The sequence below is a fragment of the Camelus dromedarius genome, chromosome 7 (assembly GCF_036321535.1).
Source record: "Camelus dromedarius isolate mCamDro1 chromosome 7, mCamDro1.pat, whole genome shotgun sequence".
Taxonomy (NCBI): domain Eukaryota; kingdom Metazoa; phylum Chordata; class Mammalia; order Artiodactyla; family Camelidae; genus Camelus; species Camelus dromedarius.
In genome coordinates, this window is record NC_087442.1 from 26,308,114 (window position 1) to 26,335,069 (window position 26,956).

The following is a 26,956-nucleotide window of genomic DNA, read 5'->3' on the forward strand; positions in this document are numbered from 1 at the left end:
CCATCCTAAAGCCTTTGAGAGGTGAGAGGGAGGGGAGGCAGAGGAGGTGAAAAACTCAAAAAAAGTCAGTGAAAGTCTACACCACATTGCTGAAGAATGAGGTTCCGAAGAGCTGGAGGGCCACTGGGGTGGAGATACCCGATCTGCTTTCAAGAGTGAGGTCATGTTCAATGTTTTAAACTCATTAGTCCTATCTAAAAAGATGGATGTAGGTGAGAGAGAAAAAAAGACAAGTTAGCAGCATTTTCAAAAGGAGTTAAATATGTCAGGCAGTCAGGTGTCCTAATTCTGCCTCGAGGGAACATGTGTCAAACCAGCTTGAAGTTCTACAATCGCTGAAACCATATGCAAGAAATACCCCACCCCTCATTCTTGTTCCTACGACACATGCCTATTGCAAGAAAGGTTAGAGTTGGTTTGTTGCGTATGGAAATTTTCTCAGCATTACCTAATTGAAACACGGGGCCGACCTTTCTTTGAACAAAAAAACAATTTCTTATAGCCTGCTGAAAGAAAGCACATCAGTAGTTTTGACTAATAAGGACAATACAAATTGCCCAGATGACATACTATTAAACCTTCCCCCAGGACCACCACGACTGACAACTCATAACCACTTTCTGAGTCTGTGAGAAGAAAGCAGTGCCGAGGCAGCTCCTCGTGGATGTTTATCCCAAGGCGATGTTACATTTGGTGGCATTGTGCTTTGAGAACTGTGATAATTCTCTGTGCTAACAGAGATCACTGTAAGAGCACACATAACTCCACGATGTTATATTGTCTGTTACTCCAAATGAAACGCCAAATACTGTTACTCCAGAATTGTTATATATAGATGCTAATTTCTTTAACATTAGAATTACAAATAAAATAATGTATGTAAATGGCAGAGTTGCTGGGGAAAAGAAGGTACCCAATAAACTGAATTACAATCAGGTACGTTCATGCCAGAAATAAAACTGTCCTTATTATGCTGGTTGCTGCTAGCCATCTTCTGCTTCAGATTATGAGTTACCAGGACAAGAATTTTTGTTTAACCTGGGGCTTTTCATGACTCTGAAGTTGTACACAGCATTAGGTGTGATTGTACAATATTCCTTGAGACAAAGGGTCAAAACTTTCATGAGATACTCAAAAGGCTACGTTCTTTCCCCAAAAAGATGAACCACTGACCCGGAGGCATCACTTCCTTTAAGTTGTCTTACAGAGAGCCAAACTCTGTTGTTAGATGAAGCCAAAAAAGTCTTTTTTAAAAATAAGTCCGGTTCTAGACTTAGTTGGTTGTGGCAGGAGGACTTGTCAAACTGCCTACCCTCATCCCCAAGGTCTCTCCCCTCTCTCACCGCCCTCCTCGCTGTTCTGGGACGTACCTTTTCTAGAGTTAATTTGGACTTGAGAAATGGGTACAAAAATGGAGAAGGAGAGATAAAAGATCTAGGGATCCTCTGGAACAACTAGAGCCCCCACAAGAGTGGGGATTAGGAGCTGGAATGATCAAAAAGAATCTCCTTTTACCCACTTCTCTTTTAGCCACAACTTCCTTCAAAGTTTCCAGTGTCACATTTGAATTCCAGTTACTCTAACAGAATATTTTATTTAAAAACCTCCCAGGCTTTCTTTCTTTTTTTTTTTTTTTTTTTTCTATTTCCCTGTCCAATCCTGAAATCAGAAGACTAATTCTTAGAATGCCAAAACGTAAACTTCAAATGAGAAAGAGCGTATGCAGCAGAAGGTGGTGCTCAGGCAAACCTCTGGGTGCTGTCGGAAGCCAGAAAGATCCAGCTCTCTTCCACATTGTATTGTGCTGCTGCGCCAACGGTAGTGAAAGTCTGTTTCTTCTTGTAAAAGAAGCAGATGTGAATTGGAGAAACGTGGAGAACAGATGCGCTGAGCCAACATATTTGAGTGGTAATCTATCTGACCGTAAGTTACATTAACGCATGAGTTGAGTGTTTAACATTGTTTAACATAACTCTTTTTCACCAACTCAGAAAGATAACTTAGAGAAGCACTAAAATAGATCATGAATGAAGGAACGCACCCCTCTCATCTTTGCTTGCTTTTTAAGAAAATTGAATGCTACACAAAAATTCTCAAGCCCTTGATGTCTGTGAAGGCTTACTGGCCACTGAGGAGGCGTCTGTGTTCGGAATGTCTGGGTGTGCAAACTGCTCGTGGAAATAACAGATCATTCCCCTTGGTGCAACGTGGGCTCTTCAAGCACACTGGCACAGGACTGCTCAGGCATTGCGCACAGGACTTGAAACAACTGCAGAAGGTTAAATGGTGAAGTCAGGGGCATTTAACAAGACTTGAACGAATGCCTACTGTTGGAGTCATTGCTAATGAAATGAATGGAAGCCTCTGCTGCAGATCCGCAGAGGCACGAGGAAGATGAGGGCGCGCTTCTCAATTAGGCACAGTGGGAACCATACTTACAGCACACAGTACTTTCAGTGTCCCAGGAAAATGTCTGAATCTCCTTCACATGTAGAAGAAACAAATGAACTTTTAGGTAAAGTGAAAAGTCTATTCTCTATGAAGGTGAATATCCATATACATGTCTTTATATCAACACAGTCGTAAAATATAATTTTAAATATTTTTTCATGAAAGAAAGAGTCCATAAAGACAAAGTGCCAGGACCCATGGACCTCAGGAATGCAACCTCGTGGAACAGCCCAGGTCACTCACCGTCCTGCCTCACTCCCAGCTAGTTCTTCCTGCCCCGATTCCTGTATAATTCTAGCAATTTTGCAGTATGACTGGCGCCTACTTCTCTTGCTGCTCCCTTTCTTCCCCTTTCTTCTCCTGCTCTTCAAACCTGCAGGTACGCCCTCGGGGGCATCCGGACCAAGAGTCTTCATGACGATGACGACAACGACGGCGATGATGCTAATTCAACAGTGACTGAGCACTTGGCCCTGCACTAGGGGTGTGATAGAACTTTGCATTTATTACCTAATCAAATCCTCAGAATGTTGCTGAAAGATAGGTTCTATTACTAGTTCTATTCTTGAAAATAAGGAACTGAAGCTTAAGGGAGCTTATATGCCCTGTGCTAGGAGACACAGCCAGTGAGGGCAGTGAGAAGCAGAGGTGGGACTGGCCAGGACTGGCTTCCCTGAAAGCAATTACAACTATGAGCTTTGGAGTCCATGACTCTTAACCACTAGGTTAAGAAAATGGCCTGAGATACTTTGCTAAGATGCAAAATTTGCTCAAAATGATTTCCACAGAGAAAACCAACTCTCCTATTTCTACAGCAAGAGAATATTTTACAAAGGAGACATTCTCCTCTATGTTTAAAAGCTAAATGCAGTATTCAATCACGGCATTCAGGAGCCTACTTAATTTTCTCTCATCAAAGGCAGAGAGATATCACAGTAAGTCATCGAAGGTGGAAATATACACTGAAGAACCTGTTCATGATGCACTTGAGAACTACCACCAAAATATGAAACAATAGAAAATCTAAACATGAGCTATAAAGTAATATATAAATAAATTAATATAAATAGAAACAAGTCAATAAATGTATAAATAAATATAAAAATATAAAACACTTAGCCTAAGACTTGGTTTCCTCTTAGAAGGGGGAGGGGAGGAGGAGATAATGAATAAGGGTATGGAAAAGTAGGGCTTTTTTTTTCACACTGACGAACGTGTCATTGAAGTATTGTCAATGGTCAGCTCCTAAATACAGCCTTCTCACTGACAAAGTATGCATGAACATAGTATTTTTTTTAAGTTTTGAAAAAATGTATCAAAGATGTTTTTAATGGAAACAATCAAGTATTGAGTTGTGTTAAATTGTGAAAATGATTCATTGGAAATTGCTGTAATTGTGTAATCAAGTGAAACATTAAAAAAAAAAGCTATGTGCTGGAAATCATTTTAACAATTAGTAGCAATAATTCTATTCTGGCTAAGTAGAACTCTAAAATGTAAAATATTATAACCTGATTTAAATATTGGATACCAATAAAGAGAGTCAGATGTTAAGATATATATGGTGTGTAGTAAAATGTTAGATATTAGCTCTAAAGCTTTCCTCATACTATCCAAGTATGATATCTGATATTACCCACCGAAGTAAAGATTAGGAAGACTTTAGAATTTTGCAGTGATTCCAGGACATTGTAAAAATTATCACTGTACATGACCACAGAAACAAATTTAGCTAAATAAATTTTAACAGGATGAATGCTGGCTGAATGAGAGTTTTCTAAACTCTAAAAGGTCAACGAGATTGTAAGTGTGAGGAGGGTTTTAGAGTCCACAGTCCAGAGGAATGATTAAGGGCATCTGTCTGAAGTCAGTCAGACCTGTATTCAAATCCCACCTTTGCCCCTAATTACATATGTTCTAGAAAGCCTGGGCAAGCTTTCTACCTGTTCTCACTACTCTAAAGTCTTAGTTTCTCCATATGTTAAAAAAGAAGGAGGGTTCTTTTTTTTTTTTTTTTTTAAAAAAAACCACTCGTTTAGGGCTGTGGAGAACGTTAAGTAAGGTAGGCAGCTAACATGCTTAACATGATGCCTGGCACATAATAACGGTTCTATAAATGTCACATTTCTCTACTCCTCCCTCTGCTGTCACTGCTGTTAGTGTCGCCCCCTACAGCTCATGGCAAATTTCTAAGAACAAAGTGCAGAGCAGGTACTTAACACACAGGTGCTGGTTGGGACCATTTCACTGCAACACAGACTCGACCGCTGAAAAATTAAACCACACTCCTCCTCTGGTATATTGAGGTAAACGAGGTAACCAAAAACCACTAAAATGAGTATTTAATCGATATTGCAACTTTGGAAACAAACAAAGGTTTTTATTAAGCTCTGCTTTTATTGGGTTCTGCTCTTTTATTATAGCTATTGGTAAGACACTGACAACTGCCACCTGAGTCGTTTTATGATAGTCCTCTGTGGTGTTGGAAAGATGCAAAAAATAAATGGGAAAATTATGAAGCATTCCCTAATGCTATCACTGGAGTCTTTCACACATCATTTAATGACTGAGCATCTAGATTGCTAACTAGTTTTTTTAATAAAGCAGCAAGTACCAGTTTTTAAGTGTGTAGCTAAATGCTGAACATACCTTTTTTTTAAAATTTTTTTTTCTTTCCTTGGTATTTTCCCTTTATTAATTGTAATTTATTTTGAAATGAAAGCTGCTTCTAGCAAATGGGTCCATGAAACGTAGTCTCCTACACTTTTGCTCTATGACCTTCCTGAAGACTTTACGGTTCTCTCTTGGCACAACACTTCGGGAGCAAAATGTATACGAGACCATAGATCATCTATACAAATCAATTTCTGTGGGTGCTATATGGTTATCCATGTCAAAACATCTTGATTTGGAAAGAGATACTAAAAGAAATATTTCTCCCATATGTATTTAAATTTCCTTAGGACATAAATATATTTTATCAATTCTTATGCATGACATATTCCAGCAATACTAACAGTTTATTACTTTCTAAATCCTCCCTTCTAACAGCAAAATGTTATGCTATTTATGGATAAATCAAAATGAAGTAGTCTAGGGTATGTTATTTGACTTTTTTATGTTTCATTAAGAATCATGTGTTCTATAATTGAATGCATATTTCTGATTATAATTACATTAGACAGAAAAGATGGCAAATTAATGAGTAGAATAAAGAGCTGTCACTGTAGTATCATTGACTACAGAAATGATTAAAAACACAAGGGTGAAAAAAGATAAGAATAATTCTTCAACATTCAAATTAAAGAATTACCTCTAAACTATTCATACTTCTAGTAAATCCCCTGCAGATTGACCAGCTTTACTGGTAGAAAGGAGAAAAGCAAGACTTCTTATTGATAAACAGGATCTCTTATTGATAAAGCAGGGCCTCTTATTGATAAATATCAGTGGTCCTCACCTGGGCCGAATTTGCCCCTCAGGGGACATTTGGCAACACATGGAGACATTTCTGGTTGTCCCAGCTTGGAGAGGGGTGTCCTACCGGAATCTGGTAGATGGAGGTCAGAGACACTGCTAAACATCCTGCAATGCACAAGACAGCTCCCCAAAACAAAGACTCATTCAGCCCCAATACCAATAATGCTGGGGCTGAGAAGCCTTGGCCCAAATCTGGTTGCTTTATATCAGTCATGCAAATTAACCCTTTCTCCCTCACTGGTAAAAACTAAACGAAAAGTTGCCTCTGAGGCTACCACAGAAAAATTCCAGTTGGTAATACAATTAGAAACAGATGCTAAACTCAAATAATCAGTCATGGGTAAGGAGGTATTTAACAATGCTTGGCCACATACATAATACCAAATGTCTATTAACACCATTAATTAAAATCATCTCATTGTTCACCAAATTGTCACTGATCTTTTAATTGACTGGTATGCTTTATATTTGCATTCCTCCTCACTGTTAGTCTTTTGGTGAAATAGGAAAATGAATAGTTGATGTCCAGAAGGGGAGAGAACGGGGGAAGGAGAAATTAGAAGGCTTGATTAACTGCAAATTGGATTCTCCTTTTTTGGTTATTTGAAGGTGGATGGTCTTCTATGTTTACTAAAAATTTAATAATGGAAAACATAAGGCCAAAATTTAATTTGAAATGTGAAGAGGAATTATAATTTTCCCTTTAACCAACAAATAAAATATAATTAACGTTTAATCCATTTCCTTTTAGCTTGCCACATACAGGCTTTGGAGATTCAAATAGAACAGTCTATCATTTAATATGCTAGTTCAACTCTGGATTTCCCATCTTAAGAATACACTGAAAATACTACGATTGTTAGCAGACAAGAAAAAGAACAATTTGGAAGAAAAAAAGTTTGTTAAGTTTCATAATGTATATCTGTTTGGCTATTAACTTAATTTGGGAATTCAAAAATACTTGAGAATTGATAAGAGATTAAAAATGTTATCCCTCACTCTTTTATATATATATATATTTTTTTTTATTGTAGTATAGTCAGTTTACAATGTTGTGTCAATTTCTGGTGTACAGCACATATCCCTCACTCCTTCTGTTCTAAACTTCATCGCAGCATCAGCTTCCCATGAAACCCAAAGACTCATGAGACGAAGCACAAAAGAGAAACCAGGGAAAGGTCTCTGATGAGAATTTTAACTGGAGCCTGTGGTGAAAAAATCCTACTTCTGCCATAGACTCCTCTCCGTTCCCGAGGCCGCGAGTGCCTAGTTAAGTGTCTAAAGCAATCCATATTACTCATTCATTATCTGTTCATTCATTTGACAGTTTCTAAAAGGGAAGGCTAAAAAAATACTAGTGCTTATTAGACACTTTTTCATGTTATGTAACTAGAATACCGCTGTGGGACCACACAGAAAATTTAAATAAGAACTTCTGGAAAGGAGTCTCATAAATGACTGAAATAGTTTTCTGCAATCATCTGGAGGAGACAACCCACAAGAATTTTCTAATTTTTTTTTTATATTATAGAAACAAAGACCTACTATAAGCTATTGCCTAAGGTAATTGTATGGTAATGAACTCATTTCTGATCAGTATATTTGAGAAGGGAGGTATGTCTTGAAAGATAATATGCACTTCTCTATTAGTGTATTTTTCTTATAGTATGGAGGTACAATTTATATTCAGTAAACATAATTTATATACAGCCAAACACATTTATAAGTATTTTATACACCATAAATTGCACAAATCTTAAGTCCACAGTTAATTAAATTTTGATACATCTCTATGCCACTTGGTCATATATGTAACCACTACCCAGGTTAAGACGTAAGACATTTGCCCAAAAAGTTTCCTCATGCTTGGAAGCTCCTAGACCTTCCAGGTAACCACTGTTTTGATTTCTATCACTATAGATCAGTGCTGCCTGTTCTTAAACTTCATAAATGAAATATAGTATGTCTTTTTATGTCTGGCTTCTTTATCTCAACATAATATTTTGGAGATTTATCCATGTTTGTGTGTATCAATAATTAACTTATTTTTAAATGCCTCAATAGTATGCCAACGAATCTATTTATCTCTTTTCTTATTGAACTTTTCCCAGCTTTTAGCTATTATAAATAGAACTGACATGAAGATTTCTTGTGCTTAGAAGAAATGAGCTAACAAGTCATGAAAAGACATGGAGGAAACCTAAATGCATATTATTAAGTGAAAGAAACATATCTGAGAAGGCTACACACTGTAGGAGTCCAACAACATGCCATTTTAGGAAAGGTAAAACTATGGAGACAATGAAAAACATCAGTGGCTGCCGAGGGCTTGGTGGGCAGTGGGAGAGATGAACTGGTGGATCACAGAAGATTTTTAGGGCAGTGAAAATCCTCTGCGTGGATGGATACGTGCCATCAGACATTTGTCCAAACCCATAGAATGCACAACACAAGGAGTAAACCCTGAGGTAAATGATGGACTTGTGTTGACTATGATGTGTCAACATAGGTTCATCCTTAGTAAAAAATGTACCATTCTGGTGAGTGATGTTGATAACAAGAAGGTACGTATGTGTAGAGCCGGGGGTATACAGGTAAACTCTGTACCTTCCTCTCACTTATTGTAAACTTGAAACTGCCTTTAAAAGTAAAGGTTTTTAAAAGTTAAAAAAAAAAAGATCTCTTGGACATGCTTTTTGATGGGCATATGGCTTTCCTTATCTTGGGTACGTAGCTGGCAGGTTCCTGCCAAGGTTAGCAGGGCTTACAGAGTGCTTGACAGACAGCTGGGATCAGGCAGTCAGGGATGGTGAGCTCCGGGAGCCTGGATCCTCGCTGGGGTCCACATGGGCAGGTCTGCTCCCCAGCAGAAGACATGGCGGCCTGTAGCTACGGAGCCCGGAGCTGAGCAGGTGCAAGCAAGGGCGGGGGCCCACCCCTCCTTCTGCAGGCCGCACACTCCGTCCCCACCCAGCTGGCCCACCCTGGCACGAGGCCACCTCAGCAGCAGTGTATTTTAATCACAGGACTTTGCACTACACCAAGGGTCAACGAGACTTCTCATTTTATTAACGTCAAGGAAACTTAAAAATCATCTAATCCAATTCCTCCTCTACTCCTTGAGAGATGTATTTTCCATTGATGCCTGAACACCTCCTGGGACAGAAAAATCCCTACTTGTGGGAGAGCCCATTCTGCCAGGATGCAATGTAATACACCATGGACTTTGGAATTAAGCACACTTAGATCTGAATCCACGCTCTAACACTCACTAGCTGTGTGACCTTGGGCAATTTCTTTAACCTTTCTGATCTTTGGGGTTTATCCTCTGAAACCAAGGGCTGAGAGTAGAATTCAATCTATAAGGATGCTGCAAGGATTAAAAAGACTATAACTAAAAGTAAAGTATTTAGGACAGAGCTTGGCACACAATAAATGATGTGCCAAGTACCTATTTGGGGGCAGTTTTGACCTTTAAAAAACTCATTTATACAATTTGGATCAAAACTCCTATACTGGAAGTGACATCAAATAAACTCTTTTTAGTTTCCCATGGGAGGGACAGCATCAGACAGTGTCACATGATTGGGAAATGTGTCTGAGGAAGGGTAAACAGGTCAGGTTAGCAGAAGCATAAAATATACTGACAAATAATGGGACATGAGGCTGAAAAAACATATGGACCAACATGAGAGAAGTGAATGACCATCACGGGGCAGCTTGGAGCACTTTTGGCAAAGTCTACAACAGAGGGTGCTTTAAGTTGATCAAGGTCAAGCTTGCAAAACTGAACTGGAAAAGAGTCAGACAGATATGAGGAAACAAAGCTGGGGACTGTTTTCGTATCTGAGTCAACAAGCAACAAGAACTGAACCAGAATAGTGTCACAGGAAGGATAAGAAATGATAAATCAGAGACAAGAGGGCAAATCCTGCAGATTCCACCTCTGCAATGTCCCTTCCACTCATGGATCAGTCCCACTCCTACTGACACCCCTCTGTTTAGCCATCATGTATATAACTACAGTTAACTGTAACAGGTCTCTCCAAATGGCACCCAGGAAGGAATATATATTCCTGAAACACATGTCAGTGTTTAAAGATTCAGCCTACGGATTTTACATTTTTATGAACACTTAGAAATTGAAAAACTTTTCCATATTAAACTATTAATATCCACTAAATGGGTTTTGCACATACCAGAATAATGAACAAGTCATTTACCCTATTTAAGTTTAGAGTGGAACCAAAATCTATACCTACGCCAATAATTGTGGGCAACACAATTACTTTTCAAAAGATGTAGCAAAAATTCAACAGTACGAACCTAACTGGTAACAAATGAAAAGTAAAAATACACTCTTCCATGCCCTAATATAGAAATTTTATTTTCTTCTTTAACCCTTACTATATATTTACTCCATACAAAAGTCAAGTTTATTGACCAATAAAAATGAAGTCACTCACAGAGACTTTTAAAAATTAAAATCTACATGAAAATTAAATCTCCAGTGCTTTTGTAAAGTAAAAAATAACTTGTTGATAACCATAAGTATTCTGGGGGAAAAAAATCATTCATACTATTATCTTTCCCTCAAAGATGACTGATTCTAGGAGTTAGTTTATATCTAAAATATTAGAGTGAGATACAGAAAAACAAAAACATAGCCACACACCAAGGAAGATGAGAATATTTAGTTTGGAAATAATTACACAAACACACGCATACACACACTTAAGACAAAAACACACTTCCCTCTAGGATTGGGTCCCCGCCCTCAGGAACATTTTTGGCGTGGCTCTATTATTTGTTTTCCAGCTTGGAAAAACACTGAAGTAGAGCAATCTTAATAAAACAAACTGAAAAGTGGTAACTAAGAGGATCAGATTCTGAAGTCGTCTCCAATGTCCAGCCCAGTGTTTCCTCAACTGTGTCCCCACCAAAGAATACTAACAGCTATTCCATGAAAAGAATGTCAAATAAGTCTGGAAACGCTGGACACGTCATATTCATCTTTTGAAGGCCCAACGTTTAAATGACTATACGAAATGTTTGGGTAAGTTCCTACAATAAGGAAACCTAGTTCATTTTGTTTAACTCATTGCTCCGTAACCACGCAACACTACTCCTTTCCATCTTTTTCTTTAAGTACCCCTATGAACAGCGCTCAGAATAATGGTTCTGTCCGGCTTTAGACCAACCTTTACACCAATGTGAAATTCCCTTTGAGTTGGGGGTAGTTCATAAATCACAAGTGTATGTTTTCTTAAAAAACAAAAATCTCAGCAGTGGGTACCCTTACACAATAGTATTAAACTTTTGAGCATTCTCAAAAGTTCAATACTATTTAAAACTTAGACCCCTAGGTAAAGGGGGAGAGAATATTCTACATGGCCACCACATTTAAGAAAACATGGTATCCGTCCTACTCGCTGAGGCCATTTCTCTTTTATTAATCATCTTGCTTCAGTGCCCCAGTAACATATGAATCACTGAGACATGACATATGTGCAATTATTCTGTCTAAATAGATTAGTAGATATGGTAAGAGTATCAATCACGACTTCCTTGGAATCACTTGTAGCCAGGGTATATGATGTAAGCACATGGAGAAGGTCATACACAGAATCCTGAAAAAGGGGGGAAAAAAAACAAACAGAGGAAAGAACCACCAAATAAGACAAAGTCTCTGGGTAATGTTCACCCTCCTCCAAAATCAATGGGACTACAGAATGGTATGTGTTGCTCACAGGAGAAGCTACGGTCTTTAGAAACGATTAAGGTATGAGAAGCAAAGGAGAAATGTGTCTGTCCAAGGAAATTTGATTTCATTCATCTGGTATCCCTTCCGTAAAATAGTTTCATAAATTTTCCTCTCATTCTTTGAAACAAATTCCACTGAATCCAATTTAAAATTTCAAAGTAGTTCCAGGGACAAATCCAAGAAACACAGCACAATTCAAAAAGGAAATGTAAAACCAATTTTGTAACCAAGTGTGAGTATGCAGACTTTTATTTTTCAATATTAACTACAATAAATCCACTGCACACTCTAAGCGCAGGGAACAGCCACCACAGTAAAAAGAAAAGCGCTCACAACAAGGTATCTTAGATGCCTGGCTTGAACTCTTTTCTGAAATGAGGCCACAATCTGGATTTGAAAGCGTACTTTTTTTTCCTAACAATTTTCATTTGGCCCAATTCAACCCAAGTGCAAATGTAAAATTCACTTACCTGCACAAAACCGCACGCCACGAAGTCCTCAAACAAGGGCAGACTTGGACGGTCTTCTCTATAGATGGTGAGTTTGTACGTGATCAGGGTCTCACCCTGGGCTGGAGATTCATCCACCACAAGCACTGAGATTTTGTTCATTCCTAAGCCCAGAGGGTAGTTGGCAAAGCTGGGGGGAGAGAGGGAGAAATAGCCCAAACAGATTAATACTTGTCAAATATTTGTCAAATGCCTGCAATTTGCATAAAAAAGCAGGTAAGGTCTAAAATTTCATGAGAAGCCTAAAATGTGGGGGAAAAAAGTGTTAATTTGTGTTTCATTGTACTCTGCTGTGCCAAGAGTTATCCTGAAGAGCAAGCCGTGTCCCCAGCCAATTACAGGGAAGGGAATGAACATTTATTAACCATCTGTCAGGTTTACACATTACCTCATTTAATACAACAATTTTGTATGAAAACTATGATGGTCCCCATTTTAAATATAAAGACCATGACACATAACTTGGGAACAAATTGCCCAAAATCATACGGTAGAGTCAGGGTTGGGACCCAGGTTGGTCTGGCTTAAGCCCTCTTTTCTTTCTTCTATACTCTTTTAGCTCCCAGGAGCGCCAAGTGTATCTCTTCGCTCACAACATTGGAACACAAGTTCCCTTGCCATGGACAAACCGTGTATTGAGGTTCTATTTTCTATTCAAAATGGTAAACAAAAGAGTTGGTGACTCTCAAAAGAGTCAGTAGGAAAAAAATCCCACAAGACTAGGAAAGTTAGTGTTACCATGTCCACAAATTGTCACCAACATTTTTATTAAGTAATTAACACCTGAATATTGAAACACTTGAACAGATGGGTGGGGGTAGGAGGAGGAGGCTGTCCAGAAGAATTAACTCTTCAACGATCTAAAACCAGGAGGACAACAATAAACGAAAATTGTCCTTTACGAGTCCTCTGTAATATTTCCTACCATAACATCCTCTCTTGTTATTGTTACAATAACATTGTAACAAAGATTTGACACAAAGATTGTGAACAGATCAGTAGAGCACTTTTGTGTTCTTTTTAACCACACAGCATCTGAAAAGCAGAAGGATTTCACACCCTGGCAACCCCTCCAGCTGATCTGGTGCCTAGGGTTTTCTGAACCACCTTCAAAGGTTGCTTCCAGTGTCTGTTTCCCTGCCAGCATCCTCATACCTCAGTCCTGCCCGTTCATGCAGGTACACCTTGCACTGACACTTAGAAGTCTCCACTCCAATTGTCAGTGTTACCACATCAAATGGGACTTCAGAGTAATAATTTTTGATCTTAGGGTTAAATTCAGGATTTAGTTCCAAACGTGGATGTGTGAAGATCTCCTTGATATGACATTGTGTGTCTTTATCTGTTTTAAAAAAGAAAAGAAAAACAAAGACAAAACACAACTGTGAAATGAATAAATGTTTAAAAATAATACATGATTAAAGTTTTAAGAAATTCTTTTGAATAACTTTTATGATCGTTGCTGATTTTCCATTCTGCACTCTGGTCATTATTTATGGCTTCAGCTGGATTTTCTATTTGTCAAATTTTGTAGACTTTGCTCATATAACAGTTGTTGATTTTAGTTGGTGTTATACAAATGATCATTTTTGCTCAGGCTTTAAAAGTGTAAAGGCACAGGAGGTCACAAAATCTCTCTCCAGTGGATTGGTAACATTTTCATAGCATTTACTGCATATTATCAAGCAACTGTGTGACTGGAGGAGATGACTCTGTGGGGTGGTGACAGAGGGTACCAGCAGGGAATAAAGAAATTTTCTTAATGGAGAGTGTCGTTAAACTACCATTGGATTGCTATGTAGCTTACAGGCAGTAGGGTGGAGCAAAGAATGGGAAATCTAATATTATACCAAACACTCAGATACAAAAACATCAGCAGGGCTTCTTGAGACCCCCTTCCATACCTCAGTCACCTCACCCGAAGGAAGTACCCTAAAATAGAAGAAGGAAATGCTATATCCTGCTCAATACTATTATAGAACCTAGAATATTACTTCACATCATTGATTCTACTACACCAAAAAAACAAAACAAAACAAAACAAAAAAAAAAACAGTTTCTGTTTGGTAGCACAATTTTTACAAAAGTATCTTGGTGAGCAAAAAAGGAAAAACATATTCATAAGCACATGGACTAGCCACTACTAAATTATATTGTGTTCATATTTGAAATAAACAAACTACTCAAAAGCAAATGTTCTGTAAAGAACTATTAACAAGTATTTTGTGCCAGAAATACTTTTCAATAGTCAACAAAATTCCAGTAAAGATAAACATAGAAAATTCTCTAGAAACCAGTAAAATGAAAGCATTTTCTGTTGCCTTTAAATAAAGTGGCCAGTGATGTTTAACACAGCCACCATAAAGCTAACATTGTATTTGCCGCAGGAAGCTATACAACTGAAATTAAAGGAAGTAGATTGTCCTGCTAGCTGTGGTCTCTTCCTCTGTTGTTGACAGCTATACAGTGACTTTTCTAAACTCAAATCTAATGATTTGGCTTCCGTTCTTTAATGATTTCTCATCCACGAGAATCCAGGCCATGCTCCTAATAAAGCAGGCAAGACATTACATAATCTCTCCCTTAGCTTCTCCTTTACATCTCTCATCACATTCTGGAGTTTGTGATTCAACAATATTAAACTTTTTATATTTCTTGGACAGACATGGAGTGGAGATGCACCACCAAATCCACAGCAATGAATATCACCAACCTGATAGATTTTTTATTCCAGTTCTGTGAATTAGGTCTCAGTTTAACTCCCATTATGCTCTAAAAAGATGAAAATGAACAAATGTGTATTTCTAACCCATAGTCTATGGTCTTCTCAGCCAGTGGAAGAAAAGACTATGCAGGTACAAATTAGGAACAATAATAATACAACACACAGATTGTAATTTCATTGTAGGGAAAAGACAATGAAAAAATAAACAACTAGTCAATCGGTTGAATAACTCTGTGAATTGGGTAAACTACCTGCTTGATTGATTCTACTTGTTACCAAAGATTTTATCTGGCTGATAGATGTAGGTGGACTGCATATATAATTTCAATGATCCTATCAGCGTCTAAAATTTTTTATAATAGAAGAGAAAAAAGTTAAAAATAAAGGCTAGATTGTTATTAGATTTCAACTTGAAAAGGATCATAGCTTTTCATTTGAATTTGACCACTTATTAATAATACTTTCTTTTTTTCATGAAAGATTTTTTTTTCTGGCATAGTCTGTGTTCAAGGCACCCAGATAAGCACAGGAAAATCAGGCTGTTGTTGGTCATAAGCTCTGATTCAAATGGAGGCTGTGAATCCAACCTAACACTTTGAACCAGTGGAGTCCCGATATATGGAATGTGCTTTCAAGCGGACCATTTCCTAGGCAGAAAGGGAATATAAATACTTGAGCCACGGTTAGATGAATAACAAAGTGTAAGATTTTTTTTCAAAAGAGTAATCATAGCAAATGTACTTGAACTTAGCATATCTTTATAAAATAGTCACTGAGAGTCCATTTCCCTGCAGTTTAAACTTTCACTTAACAGTGAAAAATTTTCAGTGGAGCTTGCCCATTACAACACTGAAACTCAGCTCTAAATGAGACTAAATGTGTAATCATTCTCTCCAGCAAGATTTTCGCCAGTGCTTGGTTTTGGTTTCATCAGAAAATCTTCACCTCCGGCTTCAGTGCTGCATCCTAGACCCCTGCTTGAAAGCTGATTTAGTCCTGACATCATCTTCAACTGAATCATCAGTGTTGCTGCCTGCAAACACCTGGTGTTTCCTTGGCATCCTTCCCAATCCAGTCCCAACTTGTCTCAGGCCAGTGTACCTTATGTCTGTGGAGAATCCAGTGTGAGGTAAGGTGGTAGCAGGCTGCTTATCGTACTTGGCAAGTATATGTGGGAAAGCTGTCTGCAGTTCTGGTTGCTTTTAATGGGTTTCTTTTAACCGCAGAATTTTGTTGCCCTCTTGAGGGATAATCATAACTCACATTAAACACAAAAAAAGCCTAGACGCTGAAGGGTAATCCCACCTGTTCTTAGGCAACATCAAGTTATTTTTAAAATCTTACATCATACCATCAAAGTTGGAAGATTAATTATGAAGACCCAGGTAGGACTAGTTTTTATCAACATAAAAATATGAACAAAGTTGAAGCTTATTTACCATGTTCACACCCGCTACCCTATGTTACCTGGGAACTGAAAAAAAATGAGATTATCTCATACAGTTTTTTCATTTTATAAATGAGAAAACAGAAGAACTGAGTATGACATATTTTCCTGGGGTGGGAGATTAGATGGTAACTGTAGAGAGGGAATGGTGTGGGCAGTATCTGTTACTTTATCCCGATGAGCAAAAGAAAATGCTATTTTTGTTAATTGGATGTATTTGTTGATTCTGTTCAACCACATTATTGTATCACCTCTCAGCCTCTGCTGATTTTAAAGACAGTGTTAAAACAGATTGAATGAATTAAATTGCATTTTAGAAGAGACAGATTAGATTTATTAACTTGGAAGACTTTTATTCATAATAAATTAGACCTTAGTCCATAAATTTTATTTTTTCAGCTTTAATGTTTTATCAGAATAGATTTTTGTGTGAAAGGCTAAATTTTCTGGGTATGTTTTAGCACCAATTATATATAAATATATATATACACACATATATATGTTAAAAAGGTATACATGGTCGAAAGACAAACCTGTTAAGTAGAACTCTTATTTTTCCATTATTAAGGTAATTCATGAACTGTGGACAAAGAATCTGAAGACCCAGCTTCATGATCCAGCGTATGCATTTCATAGCACTGTGATCTTGGAAAAGTCAGTGAGAGTCCCTAGAATGATGTATTTGCAAGACCACTGGAATAATACTGACCAGACAGTGGGAAGAAAATTACTTAAAAATTTAAAAATCTATATGGCACTTAAAATGTATTACTATTATATATGTGTGTGTATATATATATTTTATTGATTATACCTTGGTAAAAAATTCATGAATTTTTAAAAAGTAATTGAAACTTGGCTTAAAAACTCTCCACTGTTCTAAAGAAAACTCAACTCAGGTACTATCCATTATGTCAACCATCTGGCAGAAAAGAACCACAGTTAGGTGGTAAAAAGCCCTAAAAATCAATATACAGACCGGATGCCAAACACTTCCATTTGAGCACTCCCAAGGCAAAGCATTAGCACCACTGGGGGTCCCTCAAAATGAGTTTGGAAGTTCCTGACTTTAAACAAGCAAACACACAAACATAGTATTTCACTTTCAAAATAGAAAATTAAAAATCTTCTTATGCAACAGTGATAAATATTAATTCACTGAGAAATCTCGTAACTTCTGAAAATGTACATAAAATACATTAGCAGCCTAAAAATCTCCAAATATGATAAAATGATGATTTATTCAGAACAGGGCAGTGCTTAACTGTTGATTATGATTCTGAAATGCTTTCATTGGAACTCACCATTACTGCAATGTATTTCTTTGGTTGCGTTCATAATTTGTGGAACCGCAGCTACAAAAAGAAATGTACATTTAAAATGGAAGCTATTAATCAAAATAAAAAGGATACTTATTCAGTATTCTGAAACACAGGATGATTTAATAAGCACAGATTTTATTATTTAAATTTTATTACATCAAAAGGCACTTACAAGTTAAACTGAAAGCTACTGTAAGATGAAGTTACTTGGTTCAAATTGCAGAAAAATGATTATTTCAAATAAGAAAATATTAAGGCAGAAAAATGAATGGTCTAAATGTCATCCATTGCCTAAAGGTGATCCATCAAAATTCCTCCAGTTCTATGATCTTGTGACTATAATTTCCTAAATCATTGGAATTACATAGATTCCATCCAGTCTGTTCCACTGGTATTTAACTTTCTGGATACAATTTATCTAAAAAATTCCTTGGTAAATATTGATGGGACAAATAAATGAATTAAAACACACAAAAATGCTTCAAGCAATCATTTAGAAGCAAAAAAAAAATGATAGGAGAGAGAAAGACAATCAGATGAACAGTTTAAAATCAGTTCTTCACTGAGTGTACTGATTTATTTTACTAAATCAGTGGTCCTCAAACTTTAACGTGTCTTAGAATCATCTGGAGGACTTGTTAAAACACAGAATACTGGGTTGTATGTATACCACAGGATTCCAATGCAGCAGATCTGAATTTCCCAAGCTCCCTAGATGAGGATGATGCTCTCGGCCTAGGGGCCACACACCGAGAACCACTGTACTGGACTCAGCCTTGATTTGTAATAGGAAACTTGGATTTTTTTAAAAAACTGTAGACACATGCTAACTCCTTTTTATTTTTTTCATCTTAAAATTAGAGACATTTTCTCTTCGTGTGACAAAAAGCTCAGATGTTCTTTAGGGGGAAAAAATTAGAAAATAAGAGATAAGCCTAAGAGAGAAAATCAAAGCCACCGTTAATTTTCCTGGAGGTCCCTGTTGCTTATAGCCAGTGGTTTCATTTAACGATATAGCATACACAACTTTCATATCCCAAATATTTTCCCATAATATTAGAATGTCTTTATAGTATTTTGTTGGATGACTATAGCTTAATTCAGTCCGCTATCATGGCAATAATAGTAGTTTCTTATTGTTTTCATTTATTAATAATTTATGTAATCACATTTTTGTGTACATTCTTAATTATTTCCTTAAAAATGAATAACTGGAAGTGAAATTTCTGGTATGTAAGAATATCTTTTAAAGTCTTTCTTACATGTTAAATGGCCCCTTAAGTTCCAATTTATACCCCCGCCAGCAACATGAGAACACTCATTTTCCTACATTCACCCCAACTCTATTATCTTTAAGAGGAAAAAAATCTTCCCAAATTTGAGGGGAAAATAGCATTTTCCAGTTTAATTTTCGTATTTTATTGCTAATGAAGCTAAACATTTTTAATGTTTTTTTGGCCACGCAAAATTTACTTTCATGTAGATGTAAGTAGGACTACATCCTTTACCTTTTTTCTTTTCAACTGCATCAAATGGCACTTGCGGTCTTTTAAGGTTCTCATCTTCTGCGAAGGAATTCCTGCAAATGCAATGTCAGACGGCTCTGGATCAGTGAGCTGAACAAAATTCATGGAAATTACATCGAACACACTATCTTTTATCCTGTGTGAGCACAGTTATTTTGATGGACACCAAGAAAAACCTTTCTGGAATTCATTCCTCAAAGCTGGCAATCTTGCCTCAAGCGAGGTGACTGGAAATCTCATCATCTCTAATCAGCAGAAGCACATTTGAAGAAAACCAGGGCAAAACGTCACTCTTCAGGCCAAAAGTGAACAGACTCTGATAGCCTAGGTCCAACAGAAACGATTCAGGAACACACACTCTTATTGGAGTTGTTTGGCTAAAATTACAAAGTCTTGAAGCAGGAAGCCTTGGAAACTCTGAGGCACAGACTGAGAAGAACATACATATAATCTGAGAAATTTAAGTGTACCATACAGAAAACGACCTAGTCTTGCCAAGGCTTCTTCTACACCTAAACTCTGATTAAGGAATGAATGGCACGGGTGAGTTATATCTTGGTGCGTTTGCCTCACTTTTCTGTTGTATAACTAAATGCTCAGCCAGATTGCCCTTTAAATCCTCAAATTTGGGACCAAAATAATCTAAGTTGCAGACAGAAAAATTGCTGGTCCTGATGACAGAGAATACTGGGCAGAATGTGACTTTACTGTGCTATATTGCAAGTCTCCATTTCTACTCCAGCAAAACATAGATAACAATCCTGCCCTTACTTCACAGGGATGCTCTGAGAATTCAATCAAACGTTCTGTGTTAAATTACATTTATAAATATTTATTGTCCCAGACATTGTACTGAGCACTGCAGTAGAGATGAATAAGGCATTTTCAGTTCCCTCAAAATATAAACATCAGATAGGAAATTCAGAAGACAAGGAATTAAAAATATTGCTAATGTTGGAAGGTGTGATCATTTTATTGCAGTTTTATTTTTAAAGTCTTTTTCCCCCTTTGGTATTTACAATGAAGTAATCAATGGGTGAAAAATAATACTGTGTAGGACTTATTTTAAAATACTTTCCTCCTCCCAAGGAACGAAGAAACAGATAAAGCAAACGTGGGGTGAGATACATTTACTTGAGATCTGGGTGCCAGGCCAAGGTGAAAAAAAAAATGTAAATTTGTATGAAGCACTTTAAGTGAAGGTTGTAAAAGATACAACCCACAAATTCACAGAAACTGAATTTTAAAAATGTTACTCTCTTAACAGAATGAGATGCTTTGTATGTTAAAGCATTGCACAGTGATGTCGTGTGATTTTGTGAATAATGCATTTGTTTTGAAAATGTGAATTTTCACGGAAAGCATGTGATTAGAGCAAATTACTCTTGCTACTTTATTTCCAATAAAGTGAAAATGAGCGGAAATTACACAAACATTGATTTTAGCATTTTCATTCTGTTTAGAAATACACTAATTCTGTCGGGACCTCGGATTCTGAGCCTCAGGGCACAGACATAAGTGTCACCTTTTCTAAATATTGTTTTTTTGACTTTATTTCTCCTCACCTTGTTGCTGCCATAAGCAGATGATCTTTATTTAAAAGGAAGGATAAAGTCATTAAACCCCACAGACAGTGTAGGTATGTAGAATTGGCTTCTTCTGTACAAAAAACTGGAGGAGACCGTTGTAAAGATAAGGGCAGTTCTGGATGACTACAGGGGATCTCCCTGTCTGCACGAGATACTGGTATAAAGCACTGGACCAGGGACAAGAGGCCAAGGTCCCAGTCAAAACTCTGTTTCTATTATCTGTGTGGCTTGAGCCAATGACATCTCAGCACCTCAGTTTCCTCATCTAGAAAATGTGTATAATATGCACCCTACTTATAATACAGCATGAATGATAATTAAGCATATATACGCTCACTGGCCAACCTGAAGATAATTAGAACTGAGTATTCTGTCTTAAAATGTTCCAGAAACAATTTAATTGCTTCTGGATACAGAATTAACTTTAACTTATCTCAGTGTTAACTTACATAAATCTTTCTAACTTGTCTGACTTTTCTTATAAATGAAAGAAAAAATTTTCCCCCACTATGTATGCTAAAGTGACCTTTGGATGGGACAGAAACAGGAAAAGGACAGTTCATTAATGTTTGCTACCTATCTGCGCTATAGTACACCAGACACCACGCATTGGTATATGCAATTATCTTACGTAATCCTGAAACAATACTTGGTAGGCAGTATAATCCATATTTTACAGGTATGGAAACTAAATCTCAGAGAAAACCCTGACCTGCTGTCATTAATAAACTCTAAAGTTGGGGTTTTTGAATCCAAGTCTGATTCAAAAAAGTTCTGATTTTTTCTAACTAAACATTGACCTTTAGTAAATTTCATTGTTGGAAGGGAACCCTTAGAGTTAGGACTAGGGTTAAAGTCAATATTCCGAATTTAAGCGAAGTCAATTGTTAAACCTTGTAACATACATAGACCTTGAGAGAAACCTGGGGAATAAACTTTCCAAAGCTTGCATATCTCAAGAGACTTTACCCAAAGTTAAAAACCATACTTAAATAGACTCCTTGGTAAATCAAGTCTGCTCTTCCTCCATTGGAATGAAGAACGAGACAGTCTCGGATTATTCAAGTGAGTGCAAAGAACAAAGGGGCGGCACCGAGTTCTGTTAATTACAACCTAATTTTCAAACAACCAAACAGAATGTATCAATCTGATTACTTCTGGTACTGAGGGGCTAAGGCCAACTGCACAAAGTGGTGGCAATTAAGTGAGTTCTGGTCCTGGCGGGCATCCCAAGTATTCTTCGAAGATGTGACGATTTGCATTGTTGACCTATAAAAGAACGTTTCTTAAGGAACGGTTTTCGCTGTCCCGGAGGCAGAAGGAAACGCAGCGCGAGGCCGGCGAACGGAGGCGGTTCCTGAGGGTGACGTCAGAGACCACGGCGCCGCCCCCTCGTCTTTCATCTCCCTAGGAGGCTAGGTTCACTTCTGCTTTCCTGGCAGTAGAAAAGTCAAATACTCGCTTAATTCCATCCTATAAAAGGGAGGCCGACTTTGCTAGCCCCATGGGCGCTACGCCTTCCACCAGCATCTGGGAATGTTAATATGTTCCCCTGGCCCATTGTCCCTCTTACTCCTTCATGACTTCCTCTCATTAGAATGAAGTGGACATGGGAGGCCAGGAACCTTTTCTCCTGGCCAAATGCTTCTCTCTGAGATTCCATTTTCTTAAAAAAAAAAAAAAATTCTAATCTGTGGTACAGACAGACATATTTATAAATGTGGATAGGTTTTGCCCAGAATAAAGTCATGTCTCAAAAACTCTGAAAGCTCATACCGTCTAGGGCTCCACTCTGACTGATGGTTCATAAAACAAATCTCACCTAATTCTTTCAGTCTGATGCTCCTGTAATTCAAGGATATATATCACAGAATGAAACTAGCTTGAAAGTTTTAATTTTAAACATGACTTCTTAGTGGAGTCGAGTCCTGCTGGTTTGAAAAACTGTTGGATATATTTTTGTTAGTGTTTGAAGACCACTAGAATCATTATGGTTTCAATGTTTTAAAGAAGCTTATTTTCCAGAGCATGAATTTTTGGACACACTTCTTTTTGTTGCTTTCTTTAATGTAGCAATGCCTTTTGAAATCAATCTTTGGAGATTTTTGGGGTTGCACAATTCAAATTTGTGGCTCTCTTACCATTCCAGCGAATGTAGCGGTGCCTTTTCATTCAGGAGCTGAAATTGTTCAAATACATTTAAAAGAGACCAGTAGTGGGTCAGGATGGAACCAGGTTTTCCCATAGGATTTGCCATATTGTAAAATTCATGCATCAAAGATTGAAACCCGGGAGTAGCAGACGGGAAGAGCTGAAAAGGAATTTTCAAAAGCACAATATCAGAGTAAGTTATGGAAAATAAAATGTAGTATTACTAGGAAAGGCTTTATATTTATTCAGGTATTTTGAAAATAAAATATTTATTAAAAATCCATTATTAGTACCATAATTCAATTTTCTGTGTTGCTGTCAAGGTAAATGCCACATTTTATAAAGAACTAATTTTGTTGATGTTTGTATATCGAAGTGGAGTGAACGTTCTTTCTTTTTTAATAGAATGGGAATGGATATTCCTTTCTATAAGATACCAGGAAAAAGATGACTAACAGAGTGAGTCAGGCAGCAGGAAAAATTAGGAGAAATCCTCTTGGGTTACAAGTGTCTTATAAATGTCAGGATGGGAGAGATTAATTTTATCAAGAAAAAAATTTCATGGTTATCCTGTTTCTACTCTGAGAGTAAGAAAACTAGTGCTTGCCCTTTCTCCTGCAAAATTCTTCTATTCTTCCTCACATTGTGCTAAGAGATGTTCTCCACTTTCATAATACCTTAAATTATAAATTCCTAAAGGATGAAGCCAGGTCTCTTTGATTATCTTTGTATAGTATTGAGCCAAACTGTCATGAATATAATACTTACTATATTTAAATTAGTTAAAATAACCTATCAATTAAGTTATAATTGGAGTAATAAACTTACTTTGAACCTACTAAAATATGGAGCTAAATTTTATAATTTTTATAAACAAGTGTCAAACATTCACTAATTAGTAAGCTGGTTATTACTCATACGAGTAGCATATGAATACATAAGAGTTTTTAAAGTAAAAAAAAAAAAATATTTGGCCCAAATAGATAAATAATAAAAATTATTAGTAGATTTTTTAAAATGCTATTTTACAGAGATGTTTTGTATAAACAAATCTTAGGTAGAAAAACACAAATCCAATATAGTTTGCTCATATAAGTGGCAGAACTAGAAACAAAGCAAGTGCTGAGCACGCACCTATATAGGTAATAAATTATCCTTTGATATTGACCAATAACTCAACAGAACCCAAGAAAATACATAGAAAATAAAATAAACACACTTATATTTTTAGGCTAAAACCAGTAAAAGTTATTATAGAGTTATTTACATTTTCTTTCTTTGGAGTTGCTATAGAGTTACCACAAATTAAGGTTTAGTTAGTTTTCTAAAATCTTGTAATTTTATTCAGTCATATTTACTTTTACACAAACAAAAAAGGCATAATAAGCAGAAGGAAACTGGTTACATGTAAATATCCCAAAGCTAAAAAGCAAAACTTCTTTAGAAAATTGTTAACATTTTCCCCTCAAGAACTATCAAATCCTGCCAGCTCTACTAATCCCACATTCTTTTACTTTTAGCAAGTCATGTATTATTTACAAACTCTTAAAGAATATGCATTCTGCTCTTAATATTTATATCCCTGAAAAGAAGAAGACACTTACAAAGATTTCTATTTCTTTTTTTTTTAACACTTTCATTATGGTATGATTCCTAAAGATTTCTATTTCTTAAAGAAATAGCTTCACCTAGTGTGAAGTTAAAATCAAGTAGCTTATGGTTGATCTACTATAATCTCAGTAATCAAGAGGAATCAAACATCACTTTTGTTTTACCAGTTGGAATTGTCCCAAACTCTCAAGTTCCTTTGTAAAAGTCATAATTGAGTTAATCTCCTCTACAGACAGGCATTGATTTAGTTCTTTTTGATAGTTTTCACCCTGTAATGGGAGGAGAAAAAAAACAACTCTTAAGCAATAGTTACAAAGTCAAATCATGTTTAGCCCAATTCACAAACCAATCAAATTTTGAACTCTATAAATAAACAGCTGAGCTAATTAATTCTAAATAATACATAATAACTTCAACTTGTCACAATGGTGTCTGAATGTAAGAAAACTTCATATTCGACAGAAAGGACCTGAAATAGCTTAACAGTGCTTTGGTAGTAGCAAGGCTTTGGGAATTGGGGCCCAAAGCACAGAATGTGACAGTTTGGAAATGGAGGAAAAGTCTCCTTCAGTCTTCAGAGCACTAGAGATCAGAGCAGCAAATTTACACATGAACCCCATGTACGAGACCTTACCATTCCAGAGTTTCAAGGATTCAACTAAACAGACACTCACATTTTCCCATATTCATTTTTTCTAGTGCATCCCTGAGAGCAGACTATCCTCTCTGGGGCAAGTGGTTCTAATGGCTTTAATGACAGTCCACTCACTAAGGAAGGAAAATCAGGAACTCTAGGAACAAATCAATAAAACCATAGGGGAACAACAGTCTACAAGGTCATATCTCTCAAAAACATCTCTCTTTGGAGCATTGTTGGTTGGTACAACCTTTCACATTCCAATTTTCCAAATTTTCCAGTTATAGTTTGAAAACAGAAAGACATATAGAGAACAATACTGTACCCAGTAATCTGTACAGATTTTTGATGCATCAAAAAAACTTGTACTAATGTGTTGTAAAAATTAACCAATCTTACACTGAAGCACTACTCTCTAATCATCCGCATCTAACCAAAGATGTTAACCAGATGTGAATGCTTAAAAAAAAAAAAAACTAGTATTATAACTCATGTCCTTTGATATTAATCTAGAGCACTCACTGTGGTTCCAACTGCCTCCAAAATGTTCAGGTATTCCTTTTAAAGTATTCCACAGCATGTGGTAGGTACTGTTCATTATAATCACAAAACTTCCCTGGGAATAAGGAACTGCTTTACTTCATTTTCAACCCATCATTTCATCATAACCAGTCATTCACACACTTAGTAGACATAAAAATAACATTGGCCCTTAGGTCAGAAAAAGATTAAGAGGTTTATATAATGGATAGAAATCAATCTCAAATGAATTATCAGGTTGCTTAACCACACAATAAAGAAAATGGCACCTTCTAAAAATGAATTAAAAATATTTTTCAGTATAAAAATTTGCTCTTACCTTAAATACACCTGATCTATAAAGTCTCTGAAATATCTCAGAAAATATGGAAAGTGAAGATTCATTAGACAGGAGAAAATTGAAAGTATCTTTCAAAAGGAGTTCTTCTGTGTTTTGGTCCTCAAAATCAATATCATCATCATCGTGAAAATTTAAATGCTCATGCACCTATGAAAAAGTAAAAGCACAGCAAATACTTTTCACTGACTTACTTTTAATACAGTGGAACCACTTCTAAAGCATGTCATTTCCTGCTGGATTATAGATCAGAACTGACATCTAGTGGTCCTTTTGGAGGTCAACAGTTTCATAAAGTCTAGCATTCTTTTGAAGATACAATTCTTTACAGGGAAATTAATTAGCGTTTTATAACATCACATTTGCTTATATTGAACCTGTTGTTGAAGAATTTGTGTTTATGGAAATAATATATAATATTTCTGAACAATAAAATTTTTAAATCGTAATACAAGCTATTAGATATATGTATAAAATACTGAAAAATGACCATTAAAAGATGTAGATTTATAAAATTTCAAAATTTTATGGATAAATCTTTGAGCTATTCAACCAAGTATCAGAGCCACATATAATGTAACCATTTTCCTTGCCTAATAGTTTGAAAACCAACCAATGCAATATGAAGTTGAATTCTGGTTGCACATAATTTTATTTTGTTTCTCTTCACTTCTTCTCATCCCATATCCCAAGATAACTTTCTGTGGACTGATGCAATCAATTTTGAAATCTTCTTGAGACTAAGTGCTATTTTAGATTAAAAATATGTTGGAGGAGATGATCTGAATGAGTTTATTTGAGCCAAGAGGAAATAAAAGAATCAAAGTGTACAAAAAACACTTCAACTTACATATATTTATACTAGAA

At 36.5% G+C, this 26,956-nt stretch overlaps 1 protein-coding gene across 4 annotated transcripts in view; it reads right to left on the bottom strand.

Annotated features, from left to right (window-relative positions):
- Positions 1 to 26,956, bottom strand: part of CPED1 (cadherin like and PC-esterase domain containing 1) — a 250,353-nt gene that overhangs the window by 106,593 nt on the left and 116,804 nt on the right. For all 4 annotated transcript variants that reach the window (XR_004137904.2, XM_031455263.2, XM_064487399.1 and 1 more), the window contains 7 exons: positions 26,072 to 26,239; positions 24,740 to 24,844; positions 22,955 to 23,124; positions 19,207 to 19,277; positions 17,681 to 17,731; positions 13,360 to 13,546; positions 12,166 to 12,334 (listed from right to left, as the gene is read on the bottom strand). Coding sequence is in view for 3 of the 4 variants with exons in the window: in XM_031455263.2 (XP_031311123.1) it covers positions 12,166 to 12,334; positions 13,360 to 13,546; positions 17,681 to 17,731; positions 19,207 to 19,277; positions 22,955 to 23,124; positions 24,740 to 24,844; positions 26,072 to 26,239 (921 nt within the window). In the remaining variant the exon portion in view is untranslated. The remainder of the gene's footprint in view (positions 1 to 12,165; positions 12,335 to 13,359; positions 13,547 to 17,680; positions 17,732 to 19,206; positions 19,278 to 22,954; positions 23,125 to 24,739; positions 24,845 to 26,071; positions 26,240 to 26,956) is intronic.